We start from the raw sequence: 20,934 nt of genomic DNA on the forward strand, positions 1-20,934 counted from the left end.
AGATGTGATAATTCCCGGTCATCCCTGCTGGGGGGGATTTCCCCCTTGATATACACGCGGGGGCAGCTAACAATGGTATGATTGTAACCCTAATTTCCCCATCTGCGATGGCGAAAAAAACACCAATTAAGTCGAACAAACCTGATTGGACATAGTCCGTAGTATCTGCATGGCGTTGAGGCAATAAGTCCGGGCTCAACGTCCGACACTAGAGCTCAATCTTCCTAGTGGCGGGGATGTTGACTTGGATATCTCTGTGTGGAATAGCTCAAGAGCACAGTCGGTAAGTCTGGCTGATACGGAAGGCAACCATCGTAATTTCCGTAGCTTATTATGCCAATGCTGTGGGTCATTGCTTGGTCTTTGCTTGGTCTTTGCTTGGTTTTGTTATCTCAGGAGGCCGCTAGTTTGATGTGTACCCCCTCGTCACAGCGGAACTCCGACGGGGAAATCCATCACAAAATCCATCGATGTGACAACGGCCCATTTTGGGCTGAACATGGCGAGATGTTGAGAGATCCAATTGGGGAGTATGTAAAATTTGTTCAGACTTAGGATCTTTCGTGAATGAGAAGGAAAACAAGCACCAGTCTTGAACCCTAAATGCGGCACATTAGTAGGCCGAGAGGTCGGAGGGAAACCAAAAGGGACATTTCTCGGTAATCATTGGGGTATGGAGGGATTGGAGATTTAAGATGCTACTCAAAATATGTGTATAATTTTATCTAAATCATAAAGGAAAAACCTGACATCATCATCATATCGAATATCCATCACAGTGGAAAACACATAGATGGCATCTTTTTTTTTTTACGAGAAGGTAAAGGGGAATAGGGGAAAGACACCGAAAAACGACAACCACTGGAGCAATCTAGTGGTGGAAGAGACGGGTGCCCTGCTCGATGAAGGTGATGCCCAGCTTCTCAGCAGTCTCGAAGACCGGGGTATCATTCTGGCTGCCAGTGGGAGCGGCAATGTACTTGACGCCTGAGCGAGCGGCACGGAAGACATTGTCGATGAAGGGGAACTAGGGAAGACTATTAGTATTTATCAAGGAAGAGAGGATAGTGGATTACTTACGAAGGCATCGGATGAGACAGCGACCTCGCTGAGCTTCTCGAGCCAAGACTCACGCTCCTCCTGGGTGAAAGGAGCGGGGACCTCCTCGAAGACACGCTCGTACTCGGCAGTCTCGGCATCGGTACGGGGGTCTGACCCGAGCAGAGCAAATCGATGGCGTTGGACTTGTCAGCACGCTTGGTGCCTTGCTTCCACTTGATGCCGATGACGCGGTCGTGGAAGCGCATCCACCAGTTGTCAGCCTTGTCACCGGCTAGACGGGTGCAGTGGATACGGCTCTGCTGGCCAGCGCCCAGGCCGATGATCTGGCCGTTCAGGGCGTAGCAGACGGAGTTGGACTGAGTGTACTTGAGGGCAATGGTGGCGACAGTCAGATCACGGAGAGCAGCCTCAGGAAGGGAGGTGGTGTTCTTGGGGGTGATGACGGTGTTGAAGGTCTTGCTGGGGGAGATGACAACATCGTTGCGGTGCTGGGTCAGCTGGACACCGTACAGGGTGCGGGTTTCCTCGGGGGCGGGGGTGTAATCCTCGTCCATCTGGAGGACAAGGTACTTGCCGCCCTTCTTCTTGGAGAGGATGGCCAGAGCCTCGGGCTCGTAGCCGGCGGCGATGACACCGTCGGACACCTCACGTGAGATGATCTTGGCTGTGGGGACATCGACGATGTCACTGAGGGCTAGAATGTCACCGAAGCTGGACATGCGGTCGGCACCACGGGCACGGGCGTAAGCCTGAGCCAGACCGGAGGTTTCGATATCCTTGATATCATCAACCATGTACACCTTGCGCTCCTTCTCGTTCAGGGGCACACCGATAGCGGCACCGGCGGGGGAAACGTGCTTGAAGCTGGCAGCGGCGGGGAAGCCAAGGGCTTGCTTGAGTTCCTTGACCAGGGGCCAGGCGTTCAGGGCATCGAGCAAGTTAACGTAGCCAGGAGATCCGTTGAGGACCTTGAAGGGCAGCTGGCCCTGAGCCATGTAGGCAGAGGCGGGCTTCTGGTGGGGGTTGGTACCGTAGCGCAGCGAGATCTGCTGCAGACCGTTGCCGGCATACTCCTTGCGGAAGAAGCCTGAGATAGCAGAGTCGTAATCGGCAGTCTGCTCGAACGCCTTGAGGGCGTACTGCTTGCGGCTAGCGTCGTTGATCTCGCCGGCCTCGAGCTCCTTGAGGAAGTCGGAGTAATCGCGGGGGTCTGACAGGATGGTCACACGCTTGTGGTTCTTGGCCGCAGCGCGGAGCAGAGTCACTCCACCAATATCGATCTCCTCCACGGCCTCATCGATGGTGACGTTGACCTTGGCGACGGTCTCCTTGAAGGGGTACAAGTTGCAGACGACATAATCGACCTTGGAGATCTTCTGCTCGGCGAGATCCTTCTCGTCAGACTCGATATCACGGGCGAGGATACCACCGTGCACGGCGGGGTGGAGGGTCTTGACACGACCACCAAGCATCTCGGGGGCGTGGGTGATGGCGGAGACATCCCTGGGAACAATTGTTAGTGTCTGTGATGTGTATTGGTCCCTGATACTTCTTCTGTTTTGTTGTATCATGGACGACAGAGGTGACTCACTCGACGGGGAATCCAGCCTCACGAATCATCTTAGCAGTACCGCCAGACGCGAGAAGACGGACTTCCTGCTTGACCAGGCCCTTGGCCAGGTCAAGCAAACCAGTCTTGTCATAGACGGAAATGATAGCTATTCAATGTCAAGAAAAAAAATATTAGAATTGATCTTGAACTGCTTGAAATAGATAATATCATAGTCCGGGGAACTAGACATACCGGACTTTTGTTGAGACATGATGGATCCGACGGTCAACACTAGATCTGTTAGAAAATTCCCAAATGCAACCAATTGAAACTAATAGGCGTAATTCAATGACATACCAAGTGAAGAGGGTATAATGACTAACAGAAGGAAAAGCAGAAATTGGATGACTCGCGGGGTCGGACCGATTACGGCGGAGGGGTTTGATAGCAAAAAGCTGCATTACGTGATCGACCACCCCACTGTGAGATCAGCCAATAGGAGACCAGAATGATGCAGAAGGTCTTAGCGTGACACGTGATTTGGGATATATAAGAGATTTCTCACAGCCGCCGTCTTCTCCTTCTTTTTTTCTTCTTCATGAACAACGCAAAACTCACATTCTACTCAAAAAGCGTTCCTACGAAGACTTGTCTGATGAAGTACGGAAATCGTATAGAGAATGGAGACCAAGTGCCAACTGGCAAAGGTGTCGATCTTGGGTGCAGTGCCTGCTGACTTCGGTCATGTAGTAGGGATTGCAATGATTGATTCTACATACCGATCAAAAATAACAAATATTATTGAAAATTTACTCTTCATTCGTGCTTGTAATTATCGTAAGCCTTGAGAATATTTAAATATCCTACTTTTTTAATTATCAAACCTCGTGCAACTCAACTTCGAGTTGATTTCTAATACAATTCTTTATTAGAGCCATAAATTATTTCAATATACATGAAAACGTTTCATGCCCTCGTATTAGGCCGTTCCCCAGTGAAGCTCGAGTCCTCAGCCCTAAACCGAGAAAACCCATGCGCTTTTCAAACCTTATGGCTTCGTGACATTTCTGACGCCAGCTCCGGTGCTAAGCTGACGGCCAACGTTTCCAAAGCACACGCACGCGCAGAAAATGACACTGGCAATCCAAGTGCCAACCGCAATGCTTTCCTGTGTGATGCCTGCACCCAGCAGATTCTCCAGTCCTGTTCCATTCAGAAGACTAGCGCCGAATGACGGGCCGGTCGACGCGGGCACAACCTCTGGCTTGAGACCAAGAACTGCTGCCATGCCGGACAAGCCAACGGTGGTCGAGAGGACGAAGCCAGTTGTGGTACGGTCAATCAGGTACCAGAGAACAGGGTTCGCGAGCGCGAGTGTCAAAGATGCTTGTGTAGTAGATTGCCAAGGGAGTTTTCGCTGTAAAAAGAAAACGAGATATCAGCATTGTCCCGTAAAAAAGAGAGGAAGACGTGAAAAAAACAAGACCGATCAACTTACCATAGCAAATGCAATTCCGACAAACGCTCCAACACTGCGAGCGACAGTAACCCAAGACGGGGTGCGATCCTCGTTCTCTTCCTCATCGGTATTCGCAAGCTTCGGATCAGACTTCTCAAGCTTGTCCTCACGCCAGCCATCCAACCAAGGAAGCAGATTACCCAGAGCCATACCAGCTAACCCCCAGAAGCCCAGGTAGAGCCCCGAATCGTAGTAATGAACATTCTCCAGCTTAACAGGCGTAATCCAATGGTTATCATGGAGATGAATCGTGATAACTCCATAAGCAATACCAAAGCCAAAGAGCAGCACGCTGCTCAACGCCTGTGGTAAGATCACGCCTCGGAACAACCCGTGACTCAACCGAGACCGAGTCCTGCGCAGCGCCTTCCGTCGTGGCTCGATGGCCGATTTCTCTGCTGCGCGCTGCAAGGGCTCGGGCGGGAACTCTGCCGCTGGACTATTAGCTTCCGTGCCCCAGGGACTGGACTCGTCGCGGAACCCGTCAAATGCCGTGGGCGAGTAGATCCCATACAGCGTCGACGCGGTCAGGTTCATCACCGATCCTGTGCGGCTCACGCCCGTCGAGTTCGACGTAGTGTCTGCGTTCGGGTTCAGGTATTCGGTGCCCGTTGACTCGGCGGGTGTCGGGGGTCCGGATGACTCCGTGGAAGCGGGCGTTATTTCGAATGGTCGTCTCGGGCGTGGACGCAAGATGCGAGGTTGTTCGGTCATAATGGATGGGTAAATGGGTTCTGGGTCTGTTTCAAGGCTCGACTTCTGTTGGATTCGGGAAAATAGAACAGAGTTTCGGCTTGTCGCAACAAAAAGCAAACTCTGGATTTTATTTGTCTCACGTAATTGGTATCCTTATCTCGTAGGTAGAGCTGTAATATATTGTACAAGATGCTTTGTGCGCATCTGGTAATGTGTCAGAGGCGGAATATGGGGAAAGGAGAAAAAGATTGGGGAGCTCGGGACATGACGCTTACCTGAAAAAGAGGGATATAAACTTCCTCGGAGCAATTGGGCAGCAAGGGTAAACCTTGCTATTTATCTCAAGATTAAATGAGAGGTTAATTGATGGGAGAAAGAAAAAGAGTACGAAAGATGAAGTCAACAGATTTGTGCCTTAGGAATCCGCTCCGTGCCGTTGGCCACCACACCACTCTGCAGCTTTGTATCCACTCTGCAACCGGACACCCGTCACTCGTACGATCGAGGACTTTCTTATTTCTGGAGCAGGTATTAAATGGTTGAGATTGTAGAGCTATGTAAAGAAACAATTCAATATGGAAGAGGACAGATGTATAAAAAGGGGAGAAAGAGGGGGATTATCACATGCAGTGCACATCAAAGTACTCCGTAATACTAGCCACTTAGGTTAAGGGCTTGGATGAAATTGACTTGAAAATACAACCATTCCGAAAGGGAATGATACGCCTAACAGCAGAGACAAAAGAAACAGTAGATCGTGATACACAAGATTTCAAAAACAAAACGCCAACCCTATTAGTCTTCCATCACGTCGTCTCCATACCCTTCCCCGCGTGGGCCAGCTAGACCTCTAGGGGCAGGGGACGAGGCTTCATGTCGTGCGTAACCATTGACGCCTTCATATGTAGAGGAATTTTCGTCACCGTCCACGTCATCTTCGTCGTCCTGGTCGTCAGAGAAATCCCCTTCCTCATCGGCTCGGAGAGGGGCACCTCCATCATCTTCTTCGCCAGACACTTCGCCAAGAAGTTCGCGGTCGAGATCGTCCAGCTCCCCCTCCACGTAGTCATCAGGTCCGTGCTCCGGGTCCCAGGTTGGCGTACCCATAGCTGATGGCACAGCACCCAAACCATCAGGATGGCCGTGACTGCCCTTGGCATGAGAAGCCGTGGCTTTTTTGGTAGTGCCAGGAGTGCCCGTGATTCCCGTAGACTTGCGCTTAGCAGCAGCACTAGGGCGAGGACGTGGCCGGGATCGGTTGTTGGAGCTTCGCAAATCAGCTTCCAAGGCCGCTTTGGCCTGGTATCGCTCTTCGCGCTCCCTCTTTCGATCCTTTTTCGGACCATTCGCTTCGGTGTAATCCCAGCGATCAAGTCGGCGGGCAGCTTTTCGCACTACAGAGAGAAAGACGCTTGCGCATTCTCCAAAATCATCCTCTTCTTCCGGGTTCGGGAAGAGACCGCCCTTACCCCACGATGTTTCTTCGTCGTCTGTGTCATAGCCCTCGGGCAGACCCTGAAGCAAGCGACCGTAGCGCGCGAATGGAATCTCGCTCTCTCGTTTCGCACGGAGAACGCGATATGCGTTTGATTTACGTTTAGCCAGCAGATAGTCAATCCTCTGTCGACGATTTTGCTCAACGGCTATCTGGTGCTGTGTGAGTGGCCGCATGCGACGCATAGTGGGTGCTGAAGATAGCGAAGGCTCAGCAATAAAGCGGTTAAGGACCGGATGGTTGGGGCCCGGAGGAGCGGGGGAAGCGTCAGGAGTATGCTCCATCCTTGTTTTCAGGATGAGTCGCTGTTGGCCCACGGCTCGATTAAGTGACGACTCCCGCTTGGCCTGTTTAGGACGTGGACGAGAGTGACCAGGGGTCATATCATCCTCATCGTCATCCAAGCTACGTTTAGCAGAAGGGTGGAGAGGGGTGGACATAGCAGAGCCACGACCTCCCATGCCAGAGTAGTCTCCTGCAAATGATTCTTCGTCAAAGCCGTATTCTGCAGATAGGAAATGTTAGTGTTGAATTCGTGTATAATGATAGCTATCAAAATGTTGCGCTCACCTTTTTTGGGTCGCTTGGGAATGCGCGGTAATGGTTCCTCTTCTTCCAGGATGCCTGCAACAGACGTCAGTTAAACCCCCATTTTCAACATTAATCACATCTAGACACATACGCTTGCGTTCTAATCTTTTGGACTCTCCGTATTCCTGTTCCTCGGGTGTGTCCAAATTCTCTTCGCTGGCTTGTTCCTCTGTCAGGATATCAAAGGGAGGTACTTTCAAAGGCAGACCCTCAGCACCCTCGCCTTCCACACCCGGACCAAACGGATTGTTCAGAGCAGCCTCGCGACTGAAATCACTTTCTAGATACCACCACATAAGCCACAGGAACGCCCTAGCGCGACTTTGGCTACTCAGGGTAGATCTCATGACCAGGTCGAAAAAGTCTCGCGGGGGAAAGAAATGGGTTTCCGACACTTTGGGAGCGTACTGCGCCAGAACAAAAATCAAGTTCACTGGGTTGGTCCGGGGTATATTTTGTCGCTTAATCTTTTCCAGGGTGTTGGGTTGGTCTACATCCTCTGAGGCGCCCTTGAGAATGGACTTGAGACGAGGAGCATCTTGGAGCTGCTTGTAGGCATTGGAATCCTGATGCGCTTGTAGTGAAGGAATTGAGTGGTAGGTTCGGAGCTGAGCACGCATTTCGGGGAAGACTAGAAGCCGAAACAATAGTAATTAGCAGGAGGTAAGTCGTGTTAGGGCATAGCTGCAGGCGTACAATTCAGGGTGGTGTTCATGCGACCAAAGTTGACCAGCAGACAGACCATAGCCATATTTATAGCTGCAGGTTTGTCATTCTGCAATTTATCCTTCAGAATCTTGCTGGTCTTGCTGCTCCGGGCCATTGCATTGATGTAGACATCTGCGAAGTCCAGTCCCTTCTGTCCGTCAGGATACCGCGTAAAAACAGGCGTTTTGTCCTCAAAGACCAGCTTCAGGAATTGGTACTGGATATCTTTGCGCCATAAAGGTATGCCATCATCTTTCTTCAGGTGTCGAATCTTGTTGCCGGAGTAGACAGAGCCAATTGTGCCGTTCGCTTGCCGCCTCGTACCGACCGTCGCGCTGGCGGTCATGCCGTGAGACTCATCCGCAGCTTCGGATGCCGCGAAGGACTCGTCCATCATGCTATTTTCGAAATCGGCCATTTTGGGGGTTATTGGAACCGATAGCAGGTCCGCGATCAGATTCTGGGAGAATCGCAGGTTGTAAAGTAAATATGCCCCCTAGGAGGCGGCCGATGAAAGAGGCAGAAGTAGAGCGAAAAAAAGAAACGCAAAGAGAAAGGACAAAAGTGAGAAGGAATGCCAAGTAAAAAAGGGAAAAGGGAAAATGAAGTCCAAAGCCGGAAAATCGAGGAAGAAAGCAGAACCGAACCTATGAAGGTATAGCTGGTGTGATATCTACCCGTATCAGACCTTCATTGTAAGCACGCGTTTAATATATGCTGACGGCTAATGCCACGCACCTCTATTTCAACAAAGTACCGTTTTATACATTAACGAAATTAATCGTGCATTTCTAATCAAAAACGATATTAATCGTATGTGTGCGCCCTAGATTGGATAAAGTACCATTTAATACCAATTGATCTAGATACATTTACAGCAGTAATTATATATACTTCTTGAAATCCTACAATTGAATATGTTTACGGAACCAATCTAAGTGGAAACACATTTTCGAAATTGCATAGGATAAGAGAACTTTCCTTCTCGTGGCCATTGGCCCCGGAAATTCTGTAAGTATACCCCATTCTTCCGACGACAGCATCCTCCTGAGGTCCGAGAAAAATGACCAGAGTAGACAAAGAAATGAAGCGAAGTGCTCCCATTCGAAGACAATTAGCCTCCACGGACCCGAACGCAGTGGACATGCGGTTGCAGGTCAAGCCAACGCCATACAGAATGCAAAGGATACTATTTTTTTTGTTTCGAAACATAGCCGCGCCGTGAAGTGAGACAACCAGTATCCGAAAAAGCCCGGAGGAAGAAAGCGCACGTTTTTGTTTTCGAAAATCGACTGCAGAACGCACGAGGGCAGCAACAGAAACAAATGTCCGCCATGAGATACCGACGCTGTAAAAAGTCTATGCTGCACATGATGAATGCAGCCATAACAACACCGAGAAGATGAATGCGAAGAGAAAAAGAAAACTTTTCGAGATGATGAAAAGTCATCAATCTCCGCTCGGCGCACGCGCGTCACTCGAACGTGTCCCCAGTGGGGATGCTCGAACATAAGGGGTATCTGACGAGAGCGGACATAGGAAAAAAAAGACAACGCATTCTATGATGTTCATGCAGGTTCGATCACAGGTTGCCCGAGAGAAATGGTGTCTCCCAGGAGCAAGAAAAGAAGACCGGACTGCGCGAATACCTCGTGTCCAGACATGGCGATATGGAGACGCCATGGATTGAACGGCTAAGAGGCACGAGAGGAACAACAAAGGAAACCAGATTAAAACATACGCAAACGGGGAAGATATGAATCTAGAAACAAGCATAGGAAAGTCGTGCAGTCATGACAAAGCCATCCCTGAGAGATAGCACAGGTAGGAAAGAACTCAGGGACTCAATCTGATCGTATCCGTCAACGAGAGACAAAAGAAAATAAAGCAAGGGAGCCAATCAGACCCAAGGGCCTCGTCAAAAGACCACGACTGATTTACCACCAGGAAGATGGGCCGGAGGAGCCGGAGGGGTTGCCGTAGCCACCGCCGCCGCCGTAACCACCACCGCCGCCGTAGGCAGGAGCAGCAGCACCGCCATAGCCGCTACCGCCGTAGGAGGGGGCAGCACCACCAGAGCCACCGTAGCCGCCGGCACCGCCGAAGCCACCGCCCATACCGCCAGGGATACGACGCACATCACGAGTGGCAGCAGCGCCACGGCCACGGCCACCACCGCCACGGCCACGACCACTGCCGAATCCGCTACCTTCGCGCGCGATGCTCTCCAGGAAACCGGGAACCTCCTGGTGTGCCTCCTTCAGAAGCTCAAGCAGATCACGAACAACACCACGGTTGCCACGGTTGAAGAAAGCAGTGGCGATACCGGTGTTACCGGCACGACCAGTACGACCAATGCGGTGAACGTAGTCATCAATGTCAGTAGGGAGATCGTAGTTGATGACGTGGGTCACGTTAGGAATATCGAGACCACGAGCAGCAACAGCAGTGGCAACCAGAATAGGGCAGCGACCATTACGGAAGAGCTCAAGAGCACGCTCACGCTCACGTTGGGTACGATCACCGTGAATGGCAGTCGCAGGGAAACGCTGGTTGATAAGGAAATCGGAGAGCGAGTCGGCCATGCGCTTAGTCTCAACGAAGATAAGAGTGAGGCCAGTGCTGCCGTGGGTGTGGAGAATGTCCAGCAGGACAGAGCGCTTATCGGCATCTTCAACGTACTCAACCTTTTGGGTGATGTTCTCCGAAGTACTTCCGACACGACCAACGGACAAGAAGATGTAATCCTTGAGGAAATCGCGGGCAAGCATTTGGATATCGCGGGGGAATGTGGCCGAGAACATGAGTGTCTGGCGGTTGTCAACAGTGGGCATATCTTCACCCTCGACAATGCGGCGAATTTGAGGCTCGAAACCCATGTCCAGCATGCGATCAGCCTCGTCAAGAACGAGGTACTTGATGTTAGCCAGGGAGATACGGCCACGCTCAATCAGATCAACCAAGCGACCGGGGGTAGCGACGAGGAGATCGCAACCACGCTCGATCTGACGAAGCTGAGAACCGATGTCTGCACCACCGTACACAACACAGGGGCGAACCCACGAACGGTAAGCGAACTTACGGGCCTCTTCGAAGATCTGAGAGACCAATTCACGAGTGGGAGCAAGGATGAGGGAGGTGGGGTAAGCCTTGCGCTGGCGGCCGTAGCTGAACTGACCACCGCCACCACCCTGGACAGGAGCAGCAGAAGGACCGTTCTGGAAAGCCTGAGAAAGAATAGGGAAAAGGAAACCACCAGTCTTTCCGGAACCGGTCTGGGCACAGGCCATAAGATCACGGCCGTTCATGACGATGGGAACCGAGTACTTCTGAACGGGAGTAGGAATAACATAGCTGGCCAGCTTGATGTTGGCAATCAGGTGGTCGTCCAGAGGGGGGTTAGTGAACTGGGTAACGGGCTCTGGGACATCATTTCCGGAGGCCTCGACGGGAATATCATCATAGTTGGAGAAGTTGATTCCAGTTTGCTGCTTGCTGGGATCGTTGGGAACACCGAACAGCTCGCGCTCTAGGCGAGCGTTGGCGGGACCGGGAACGTGCTTGCCGTCGCGCCACTGGCCATCGCCGGAGCCACGACCTTGCGCGGAGCTACCACCACCGCTGTAGCCGCCGCTGCTGCCACCACCGTAAGAGGATCCTGGGTTTCCGTAAGCATTGGGATTGAAGGGCCGGAGTGTTCCATCGGGGGTCCAACTGGTCATACCGTTCGCGGGGCCACGAGGGCTGAAGTTAGGAGCGTTGGCGTTGGCCCAGTTGCCACCAGCGTCACTAGAAAGCACAAAATCAGTCTCCGCTTTATGAAATTCAGTCTTTTGGGTACTGTACCGAGGACCACCGAAGCCAGGTCCAGAGGGAGGAGCATCGGCGCTAGCGCTGGGGACGGGGCCGGGGGCGGGACCAGAACCGGGACCACGCTGGCGAAGGTGAGGAGGAATGTACGCAGCACGGCCAACAGGGGCGTTACCCTGGGGGGCGTGCTGAGACTCGTTGAGGGAAAGGTTTCCCATTTGCAAACCGTCGGCCATTTTTGCGGTGATTGTCTGTTGCAGAGCAAGAGTTAGAAGCTGCTTGACGTCGACCGAAGCAGGCGAAGGGTTGTGTACAGTTTTTTTTTTCTGCTTCACCAGAAAATATTCGTTTGTCGTAGATTAAGCGCAAGTGATCTGGAAAAGATACTTGCAGAGAATAAGAAATCCACGTAAAGTGTACCTTTAGTAAGAAGAGAGAGACGGTGAAAAGATCAAATCGCTTTTCTGTTTGACTCGATAAGAAAAAAAAAAGATCGAGTGACACTCAAGAAAAGCTCAGAAAAACCACAGAGAAGATGGAAAATGCAATCTCCCGAATCTAAAAACTCTAGAGAGAATAAAAGAGAGAGTAGTGAAAAAGGGATGATGGAGAGGGGTTGAATCAAGAGAGAAGAGAACGGGTGGATGAAGTCTGTGGGAAGGAGGCAACAAAAGTTGGAGAGTTGGGGCGCTGTGTGGCTATTGAAGGTACCCTAAAGGAACCTAACTTCATGGTGCGAGGCCCCGCTTAATACAAGTATTTATCAAGTACTTACCGCCACTGAAGAAATTTCTACTCGCCAGTTGCTGCTCGCGGGCGGTCTGGATGCCTTGTCTGACTAAGACAAGAGGCGACCCACCCGCGAACCCTTTTGATCTGACTGGATGATTTCCCACAGTCCACCAAACTATATCACCACCTACGTGATCAAGGTAACATTTATCAAGTTATGATGATTAGATGTCAAAAATTTAAACTCAGGGCTTGGGGAGGGTGAAAATTCCAGAATAATAGTAACAAGGGTTAATTGATTGAACATCACTTATGCACCATATTGTTCCTTCTCTTGCTGTTGCTGCTGGCCTCGCCGACGGGCAATCAAAATACCCACAACGGCGACGAGGACGATAAAAATCACGGCCGGCTGGAGAGAGTAAGATGGTACGGTGGCCTCGGGGGCATCGGGAGATTCGGGAAGCCTGTCGGTGACACCCGGCTGTTGGTCGAGTTCTTAAGATATCCAACATCATCAGCCCTTCCGACCAGCAGCAGGGAAAACATCGCGCAGACAGTCACCTGTCTAGAGCTCATCGCGGCTACCTTTGTCCTCGGTCTCAGGCTTAACCTCAAGCTCACCGCTCTTTACGATCTTAACCGCCAGCTTGGGCTTGTCGCCGGAACCCTTGGGAACGTTTTGGATCTTGTCGACAACCTCGTAGCCCTCGAGGACCTCTCCGAAGACAACATGGCGACCATCGAGCCAACTGTGTGGTCTCGGTTAGTTATTGCGTCAAAATAATCACTGCAAGAAATACGAACGAGGTGACAGCGGTGGTGATAAAGAACTGAGAGCCGTTGGTGTCCTTTCCGGCGTTGGCCATGCCTAGGAATAATTAGATGTCTGTGAGTTTGGATCTAAGAACTGAGATGCCTACTCAGTTGGCCCTTCTTGGTGTGACGCAGCTTGAAATTCTCATCCTTGAACTTGTTGCCGTAGATCGACTTTCCGCCAGTGCCTGTACACTTAGTATAATGCAATCTAACATACTAATAGAGGTTCACAAACCATCGCCCTTGGTGAAATCACCACCCTGAATCATGAAATCCTTGATAACACGGTGGAAGGTAGAGTCCTGGTAGCCAAAGCCCTTCTCGCCAGTAGCCAGAGCGCTATAGGTGGGTTAGCGTGTGCAGGATAAACAATGAGGTTGATATAACAAGTTCACCATACCGGAAGTTCTCAGCAGTCTACAGATGACAATGTCAGCAATGATTTCCAATTGCTCATTATTCCATGGGAATATAGTTCAACAAACCTCAGGGACGGTCTTGCCGTACAAGCCCATCACAATGCGACCGAGCGGCTCATCTCCATGCTGAATATCAAAATAGACCTGTCATGAAACATTAGTATCGCACTTATATAGACCGACATGAAATCATCAGTCTCAATCACCTTAGAAGTAATCTTAGGACCACGAGGCTCCTTGGATTCTTCAGCTTGAACCAGCGCAAAGCCGACAGCGAAGACCAAGAAAAGAGAAACAAAAAGATTCCGGAAGAACATGCTTGCTAATTGCCACTGCTCTAATAGGATACAGTGAAAGGGGAAGATGAAGCAATTGGGAGGGGAAGAAGGCCAGCTTGCAATGGCGTGCGGAGAATAGACGGGTTAGTGCCGTGAAATTCAGGCACCAAACAACTTCGGAAAAACGTTAACGTTGGCGGAGGATTTCTCCCGGAGTTCAACGAGAGCAACAAGTGACGGCTGCATACGATTGTCAGGACACAAGCCAGCCAACACAATTCAACATGGTATGATACTTACCAGGATGTGATAATTATCAAAAAGAACCCTGCTAATACCTCTTAGGTTTTCATTCTTGGTGTCAACTTTCCCGAGCGGAACCTGCTCAAGGCAAGCCAACCCTCAGGATTGCGCCCGCAATGTCGATATTACAGCCCAATTGATCCTGAACTAACATATATTGAATGCAACAGAAATCCCTCGAGACTTTCTTCGGAATTGGCGCCAACAGCTCCAGTCGCCTCATGTCCCGCTTCAACATCCATCCGACCTGCTGCGTCGGCGAGCTGGCCAACAAGCAGGTCCTCGACCTTACAGCTGTGCTGTCCGAGATGAAAATCGAGAACGATCTGCGCAGAGAGGTTTTGAATGACATCAAGCGCATGAAAGAGACTGGAACTTATCGCGGCCGACGTCATGCGTTGGGCTTGCCTGTGAGAGGACAGCGGACACGGACTCAAGTGAGTTTCATCCCCCCCCCCCGTTATCTCTCGATACATCAGATCCCCCTGCTACATTTTAAAGAGGCCATGCGAGCTCATGGCTAATAAAATCTCAATAGATCAAAACTCCGGTCAAGTTGAACCGCATGGAGCGCAGACTATAGAACTGGTGGTATCGTGTTCAATTGTGTTACTTTTATGGGATTGTCTCACTACTTTGTGTGAGAGGCATGGATTTGGCGTTTTATTGATTTCTGGCACTCGACCTTTGCCAGTATGTATGTGAATGGAACCCTCTGTGGATGTATTATAGGCTAGACATAAACCCGAGGTGAATGGAAGCTTCAAATCGAGTTTATATGTACAGCGAAGTTGTGATAACTATCAGGTTACAGTTTGATGTATATCTGCAAGAGTACACGGCCGCTTATGCCGCCTTCTGATGTCTTACAGGGCTCTTAAGTGGTCTTTTTAGCCGTCTTTTCAGATCTCCTTGGATATCTTCAAGATAGTCTTCCCCCTTTCCAGTATTATAGGTAGGCTGCAGAAAAAAGCGGGAAACCCATACTTTGTGTAAGATACCTTTTAATGTATAACATCTCATTCTAAGCTAAAGATACACAGGAAGACGGAAAAGTAAGATTCAGACAGCCTACGCCCCAATACCGAACTCTCAGGACATGAACTACTAGTAATCAACCCAAGAACGTCTACGGTAGATACTAGCGGCATTTACCTCAACATAATCGACGCATAATTTTATATCGTCAGTCCTTGAAGCAAGGAAGGTTACATGACCGCAAGGCCTCTAACAACAGAGTCGACACAATTTCGAAACAGACTCGCGAACTGTCATTCCGATTATTTGAGTCCAGTATCATTCTGTCATATGCCCACATATAGTAATGGACTCTCCGCCGACGGTCATCTAGGGTCAAACCAGAGCCAATAATGATCCACGTTGTCAGGACCAACGCCAAATCTGATCCATATTCACAAATTTCAAGACGGAACTCTGTGGCGCAGATATTGCAAGTATAGGTAGAACAGGGACCTTTCTCGCCATTGATGTAGACTTTCCCCACGGTCTCGAGTTTGGCATGCTTCTGACGCGAGGCATGTATACAGATAAACATAACTTGTAGAGGTTCCCCCTCTCCCCCAAGATTAATTAATATGCTGCAAAAAAAAAAAGGTAGCTCCGACGTTTTACTGTGAACGAACATGGTATGTTGCATTTTTAAGCAAAGTCCCGGCGTCTATGGATATATTTGTGCGTCGTTCGAAAAGAGAGAGGTAGTCTCATGGCTAGAAGATGATTTGGGGGAAGGGTTTGAACTTATAACCCGGCACGTCAGTGCTAATTCCAAACTTTTCTCCAAGCTATCAACTCATAGCAACCTGAAGATGTAGAAGGAAGAATATCCGGTAGACATGGAACCAAACCAGTGCTTGGCTGCCCAATTCCAACTTAAAACCCTTTTCTTGTCATTTCGGAATACATCGAAGAGGGCTTTTTTTCCCGGGACGTATGCTAAGCCAGATAGACCGAAACGTTCTGAAGCATCATACCTATAAAGTATCTCGGTAAATATCGTTCCCGTCGGCCCCAAACACACAATTTGGCTTTCCCTTATCGCCGAGCAGGATTGGTTCGGTGGTTGAATATAGAGCAGAGTCGCTGACTACACAATGAAATGCAAATCCGATCATCCAGAGGGAGGAAGTCGGCTATTGATAATCATAACTCGACAGGTACGGGGACCACCTGAACTTCAATCTCTTCTTGGTTCGTATAGCTAGCAGCAAAGCCTTTGGCCTAAAGGGGAGTTGGAATTTGCCTGTCAAAAAGGCTGACTTAGAGGATATGAGTCCTTGGTCATTTATATGGAGTATGATTCAAAGTTATGTATATGATTTAGTTTGTTTTAGGATTACCTTGACTCCTCATACTCCAGGTGTGATAGTAGGGCACACGTATCGCATAGTGTGTGTTATATATAATTGGAAGATATGCCCGGTGAGAAAAGAGACATATCCTTGCCTTTATAGGGTCTAAGATTGATGGTTGGTCGTACTATCATAAAATGGGTATTAGAGGTTATACTGTATAGAAAAGACTCTTATATAAAGTACAGATTTCCCTCCTTTTGTTTTACCATCTACCTGTAAAAGTAGAAAGCAGGAATATATTTTAAAGATATCTAGGAAGAATATCTAAGAAGCCCACTGAAAAGACCACTGAAAAGACTATTCAGAGCCCTAAAGCCTACTGTTTTGAAGGGTACATACAGTGAGGGAAGGTCTATGGGAAATGGCTTGAACTGAAACTAGGCAAGAAGGAAGCAGTAGAAAATAAAATATGTATAGATCTAAACTTTTGCCCTCAATTGTTAAACGCCAGGCCTATATGTGCATTTATGCCTGCGAAGATAGCACGCCTTCGCCGCGGTTGATTTGGATACGCTTATCCTCACCTGCGCTGACAATACCCACTGTCTTGTCCCAGCACACGCTGAACACCTTCACTCCTTCACCACCCACCCGCTTGCTATCCGACTTGCCCTCCTCCTCGAGGCTCTTCCGGGTAATCGAGTAAACACTCTCACCGACAACACCGTCCTTGTCGGTCTTGGTGGACCGGATATCCCAAATTCTGCACGTGCCGTCGTGACTACCGCTAATGAGACCATATGTGCTGTGGGGGTCACGGGCTAAGCTCACAACAGCGTTCGTGTGGCCTCGGAGAGTCATGGCAGCCACAGTCGTAGCAGATGCGCGGGGATCAATTAGAGTGATATGGCGGGCGGCAGTACCGGCAGCCAAGAGGCTGAGTTCGGGAAGATGCTCGAGCGAGAGGAGCGAGTGTGATGTGGTGCGAGTATCAACCAGAGCACCAGTGACCAAATCCCAGGTCCGCAGGGAGTGATCCCATGAGGCCGAGTAACCGACGGTAGCATCCTTTCCGTCGAAGATAGCAGCAGAGACAGGTGCTGTGTGAGCTGACAGAAGGGTCAGAGGACCACGCTGTGGTGTGCTGACGGACGTGTTCAGCTTGCGGCGCTTCGTATTCCGAGAATTGCTGGAAGGAAGCAGGTTCTCAGGGGCTGCTGGAGCATCGGCCTTTTTGGTTGACCAGAATCCAACGGTGTTGTCTGCCGAACCAGTCAACAGACGGTTGGACTTGGCGTGAACTGCTAGTGACTCGATTCCAGCCGTGTGACCGTACAGCTCCAGTTGAGGAGAAATCTTGCCAGTGAAACCACCTTCACCCTCAGTATACTTCCACAATCGGACTGTACGATCAAGACCTGCTGATGCGATCTGGTTCGGGGAAATGAACTTAGCGGCTCTGATAGAGGCGGTGTGGCCACCGTCGGCGGCGGCAGGAGAGGTCGCGATAGTCTCAGACGACATATTCCAGATACGAAGCAGACCATCATAACTTCCTGATAGGATTCTTTCCTGGCCCGGGGTGAAAGTCGCACCCGAGGCCCAGGATGCGGCAGGTGAAGTTGTGGAAAGGACGTCTGTCGCGCTAACCCAGTCATCGTGCTGGAACGAGGCGATGTGCAGGGGAGGAATCAAAGCTCGAACATATTCAATCTCGAGTGTTGTCTCGGCAGAGAGTCCGTTGTCAACCAAATATTCATCAATCGAGGTTCGCAAAAAAGTTCCATTGATCAAAAACTCAAATGGAATGGGTTTTTCGCTTGAAAGAAGGTTGTTCACAAGTGTCGACAGCGCATATCGTCGAAGTCCTTTTTGAAGGAAGGGTCAGTACTTCAGATGACCATTTAATATTTTTGATCGACAATGGATCTCTCACCAGTGGGAACAAGAATTGGGCCGGTGCTTTCAGGCAAAGCAATATCCTCCTGCTGGCTAATAAGCTGCACTCGAACTTGCCTCTGCGCAGAGTCTGCAGCAGCAGAAGTGACTAAATCTTCACTCATTCTGAATTTGTTCAAATTCCTGCCAATGTTGCAGATGGAATCTTTTTTGGTGGCTGTCGCATTTTCGGCGGGTGAGGAAAAAATACGGTGACCCATGCGGCACATTTGCGCAGAGCGCGGAGATGGCTCCACTCGGTTTACAACTAGAATATAGGGACCTGTGAAATCGACGCCGAAAATGACAACCTCTGGCGCCAGAAACGGCCGCCTTTCCACCCGTAACTTTGGACGGCGAGCCGTTGCTTGACCGCCCGCTCCATTGTACTACCCCCTATTCTATACCCAACCAGCCCTGTTAGTTATCATCGTCTTATTCTGTTAACGCTCGACTTCAACGATTGTTCCCCCTGTTTCCACTGGCGACCAAACGACGCCGAAAATGGCTCCCCTCTGTATCCTAACCTAGAGCCCCCTCCTTCTCGCCTAGCCTGGTCGAGCGCCTATAAGATACCCTGTCCGCCCTCTCTTCCGGGGTCTTTTAACACCCTCCTCCCCTCCTCCCGACCCCACTACCTTAATCGCCCTTAATATACTTAATCTAAGGTTATTTATTAAAGAATTTAAACCTTAACCTCTATATCTAAGTTTACTTTATGGTATCTATGACTATACCTCTAGCTTAAGTCGATAAGCACTAGTTCTAGACTAATCCTATCCTCTACGAGGAAACTTAGGCTAGACTAAACCATTTCTATAGTCTTAGATAGCTCCCTCTAAAATTTAAGCCTAGAACGCTGATAGGAATTGCTATGGTTAAATGGTACTAGTGGAAATAGGTTTTCCCTAATAAAAAGGCTTATATTTAGCGACTAATATAGAAATAGATATTATATTTAATTAAACTAGGACTATATAGACTATCTTTTACTAGAAGATTAAGTAATTTGTATAAATGTTTTCAACTAGATATTTAATATATTATAAAAGAAAGTACCTTAATTATATAATAAATACTAGTAATACCTATATTAATACTTTTGTGGGCACTTTAGCAGAAATAATATTATAGTGAGATCCGAAAGCTCATTTCAAACATGAGACTTACGTCTTTGGTAACTGTACGCACCTATACAGGCCCTCATGTGACTTTTATCTGCCATAGTAGTCTATCTACGGACCCATACATATCTATATATAGTCGATAGATCCTCCTAGGAATAAAACTCATGCGATCCTTTCTGAATCATATCTAGTAGTATATCGGTTTAAAACCTTTTTCCACAAAGGTTTAGGGATAGGGGTAGACTGCGACATCGCCCATAGACAGGCGGGTGGGTAGTGCCCACAGGTATTACGCACTGGCTAACTGGTCACGGTTAGGTTAGGCGGTTCAGGGTATAGTTACCTTAATATACCTTGGGTTTCCCACGTCAACGATACGTCTGTTGTCACTGAGCTGTTACCTCATCCGCAGGCCTTACTATAGCCTAAGTCCCTAGAAGTCGTGTCGAGGAATCGATGCTAGGTAGAGCGCCGAGTAGATCTATACCGGGGTATTGGTCTGGCTCGTAGTGTTTATTAAGTTATATCTTAGTCAAGAGTCGTAAGTCCGTATAGGTATATATAAGTAACAATATAGGATTGAAGACAAAGAACTAGACTAAGTATATAAATGAACGTCCTTATATATCCTCCTATCTTCCTAGGGGTAGTTAGGTAGATAGTAGCTTGGTAGATTTGTCTTAGCGGAATCTATCGTTCTACTGTCGACCGGTCTACTACCTATATAATCACGTGACACGATTTCTAGTTAGCTAGGGTATCCTTTGTATATGATCTAGGTTGATTAGCTCTCGATAGCCTATAATACTAGTGGGGTAGTTTAGGTCGTTAGGTGCCTAATAGGTCCGTAATATCACCTCCTCCTTCCTAGGAGTTTTGTCCTCGAAGCTTATAAATCTGTGGTCCCCCCTTTCCTTCGGTGAGTTAGATTTCCTATCCTTCCTATCCCGTTATACCTAAACGTAAGGCTGATTCTATCTTAGAAAGTACTCCTAAGCTCCCTCGTGATTCTTTAGTTGCTTATCGCACGTAAGTGGACTATATTAAGGCGAATAGTTTTATGACTACTATTCCTTATAGTTACTACCTTAGTTTAGGTATGTCTTACGTGATAGATTATTCTTGTCGTTATTCTAAGTGTGCTACCTATACGTAGGTAGGTAGGTCGTATAAATAAGATTTCTATACTTCTTGTGAGTAGGATCTATTATATGACACTAAAGATAAACTTTCTATTAATATTAAAAAGAATAAAAGTGAGCTCGATTTACTAGAGCCCGAGTTATCTACGCTATAATCTTATCTTACGGAGTTATACCAAAAATTACTAAATAAACAAAAATAATATTAAGAGGCTATATCGCGTTAGCGATAGTTAAGAAAATAAATAGCTTTCTTAAAATAAAAGGGTTTTAAAATATTAGAGTATAATACTAAGCTTCTTTAAATTCTCGATAAAAAATATTTGTCCCCTAAGTAGCCTTCCTCCTCTACTCTTGATCTAGAGTAGTTAGCCGCTACTACCGATTATCCTAACTTCGATCGGATATTATCGGAGATTGTTAGTCTCCCT

The 20,934-nt window shown here is 48.7% G+C and overlaps 7 protein-coding genes across 7 annotated transcripts; 1 reads left to right on the plus strand and 6 right to left on the minus strand.

Moving 5' to 3' along the window:
- Positions 1-871: 871 nt before the first annotated feature.
- Positions 872-2,885, minus strand: N7500_004299 (phosphoribosylaminoimidazolecarboxamide formyltransferase/IMP cyclohydrolase; the record flags this gene model as incomplete). The annotated part of the gene is made up of 5 exons (XM_056675445.1): positions 872-1,027; positions 1,081-1,211; positions 1,256-2,565; positions 2,654-2,780; positions 2,867-2,885. 5 exons carry the CDS (start codon positions 2,883-2,885, stop codon positions 872-874), a joined length of 1,743 nt encoding a protein of 580 aa, XP_056535970.1.
- Positions 2,886-3,662: 777 nt separating this feature from the next.
- Positions 3,663-4,847, minus strand: N7500_004300 (INSIG family protein; the record flags this gene model as incomplete). Its single annotated transcript, XM_056675446.1, has 2 exons — positions 3,663-4,031; positions 4,113-4,847. 2 exons carry the CDS (start codon positions 4,845-4,847, stop codon positions 3,663-3,665), a joined length of 1,104 nt encoding a protein of 367 aa, XP_056535971.1.
- A 777-nt stretch (positions 4,848-5,624) lies between these two features.
- N7500_004301 (uncharacterized protein) lies at positions 5,625-8,041 on the minus strand (the record flags this gene model as incomplete). Its single annotated transcript, XM_056675447.1, has 4 exons — positions 5,625-6,829; positions 6,895-6,948; positions 7,007-7,546; positions 7,612-8,041. 4 exons carry the CDS (start codon positions 8,039-8,041, stop codon positions 5,625-5,627), a joined length of 2,229 nt encoding a protein of 742 aa, XP_056535972.1.
- A 1,519-nt stretch (positions 8,042-9,560) lies between these two features.
- Positions 9,561-11,669, minus strand: N7500_004302 (DEAD/DEAH box helicase; the record flags this gene model as incomplete). Its single annotated transcript, XM_056675448.1, has 1 exon — positions 9,561-11,669. One exon carries the CDS (start codon positions 11,667-11,669, stop codon positions 9,561-9,563), a length of 2,109 nt encoding a protein of 702 aa, XP_056535973.1.
- An 806-nt stretch (positions 11,670-12,475) lies between these two features.
- N7500_004303 (peptidylprolyl isomerase) lies at positions 12,476-13,720 on the minus strand (the record flags this gene model as incomplete). Its single annotated transcript, XM_056675449.1, has 8 exons — positions 12,476-12,663; positions 12,754-12,917; positions 12,973-13,036; positions 13,089-13,169; positions 13,220-13,323; positions 13,385-13,401; positions 13,470-13,547; positions 13,610-13,720. The coding sequence occupies 8 exons, from the start codon at positions 13,718-13,720 to the stop codon at positions 12,476-12,478; spliced, it is 807 nt and encodes a 268-aa protein (XP_056535974.1).
- A 245-nt stretch (positions 13,721-13,965) lies between these two features.
- Positions 13,966-14,567, plus strand: N7500_004304 (mitochondrial 37S ribosomal protein uS13m; the record flags this gene model as incomplete). Its single annotated transcript, XM_056675450.1, has 4 exons — positions 13,966-13,968; positions 14,027-14,071; positions 14,155-14,421; positions 14,523-14,567. 4 exons carry the CDS (start codon positions 13,966-13,968, stop codon positions 14,565-14,567), a joined length of 360 nt encoding a protein of 119 aa, XP_056535975.1.
- Positions 14,568-16,821: 2,254 nt separating this feature from the next.
- On the minus strand, positions 16,822-18,359 carry N7500_004305 (WD repeat WDR12/YTM1 family ribosome biogenesis protein; the record flags this gene model as incomplete). Its single annotated transcript, XM_056675451.1, has 2 exons — positions 16,822-18,164; positions 18,233-18,359. The coding sequence occupies 2 exons, from the start codon at positions 18,357-18,359 to the stop codon at positions 16,822-16,824; spliced, it is 1,470 nt and encodes a 489-aa protein (XP_056535976.1).
- Positions 18,360-20,934: the final 2,575 nt, after the last annotated feature.

This window comes from Penicillium coprophilum (genome assembly GCF_028826855.1).
Source record: "Penicillium coprophilum strain IBT 35676 chromosome Unknown utg000002l_segment0_segment1, whole genome shotgun sequence".
In the NCBI taxonomy this organism is placed as follows: Eukaryota; Fungi; Ascomycota; class Eurotiomycetes; order Eurotiales; family Aspergillaceae; genus Penicillium; species Penicillium coprophilum.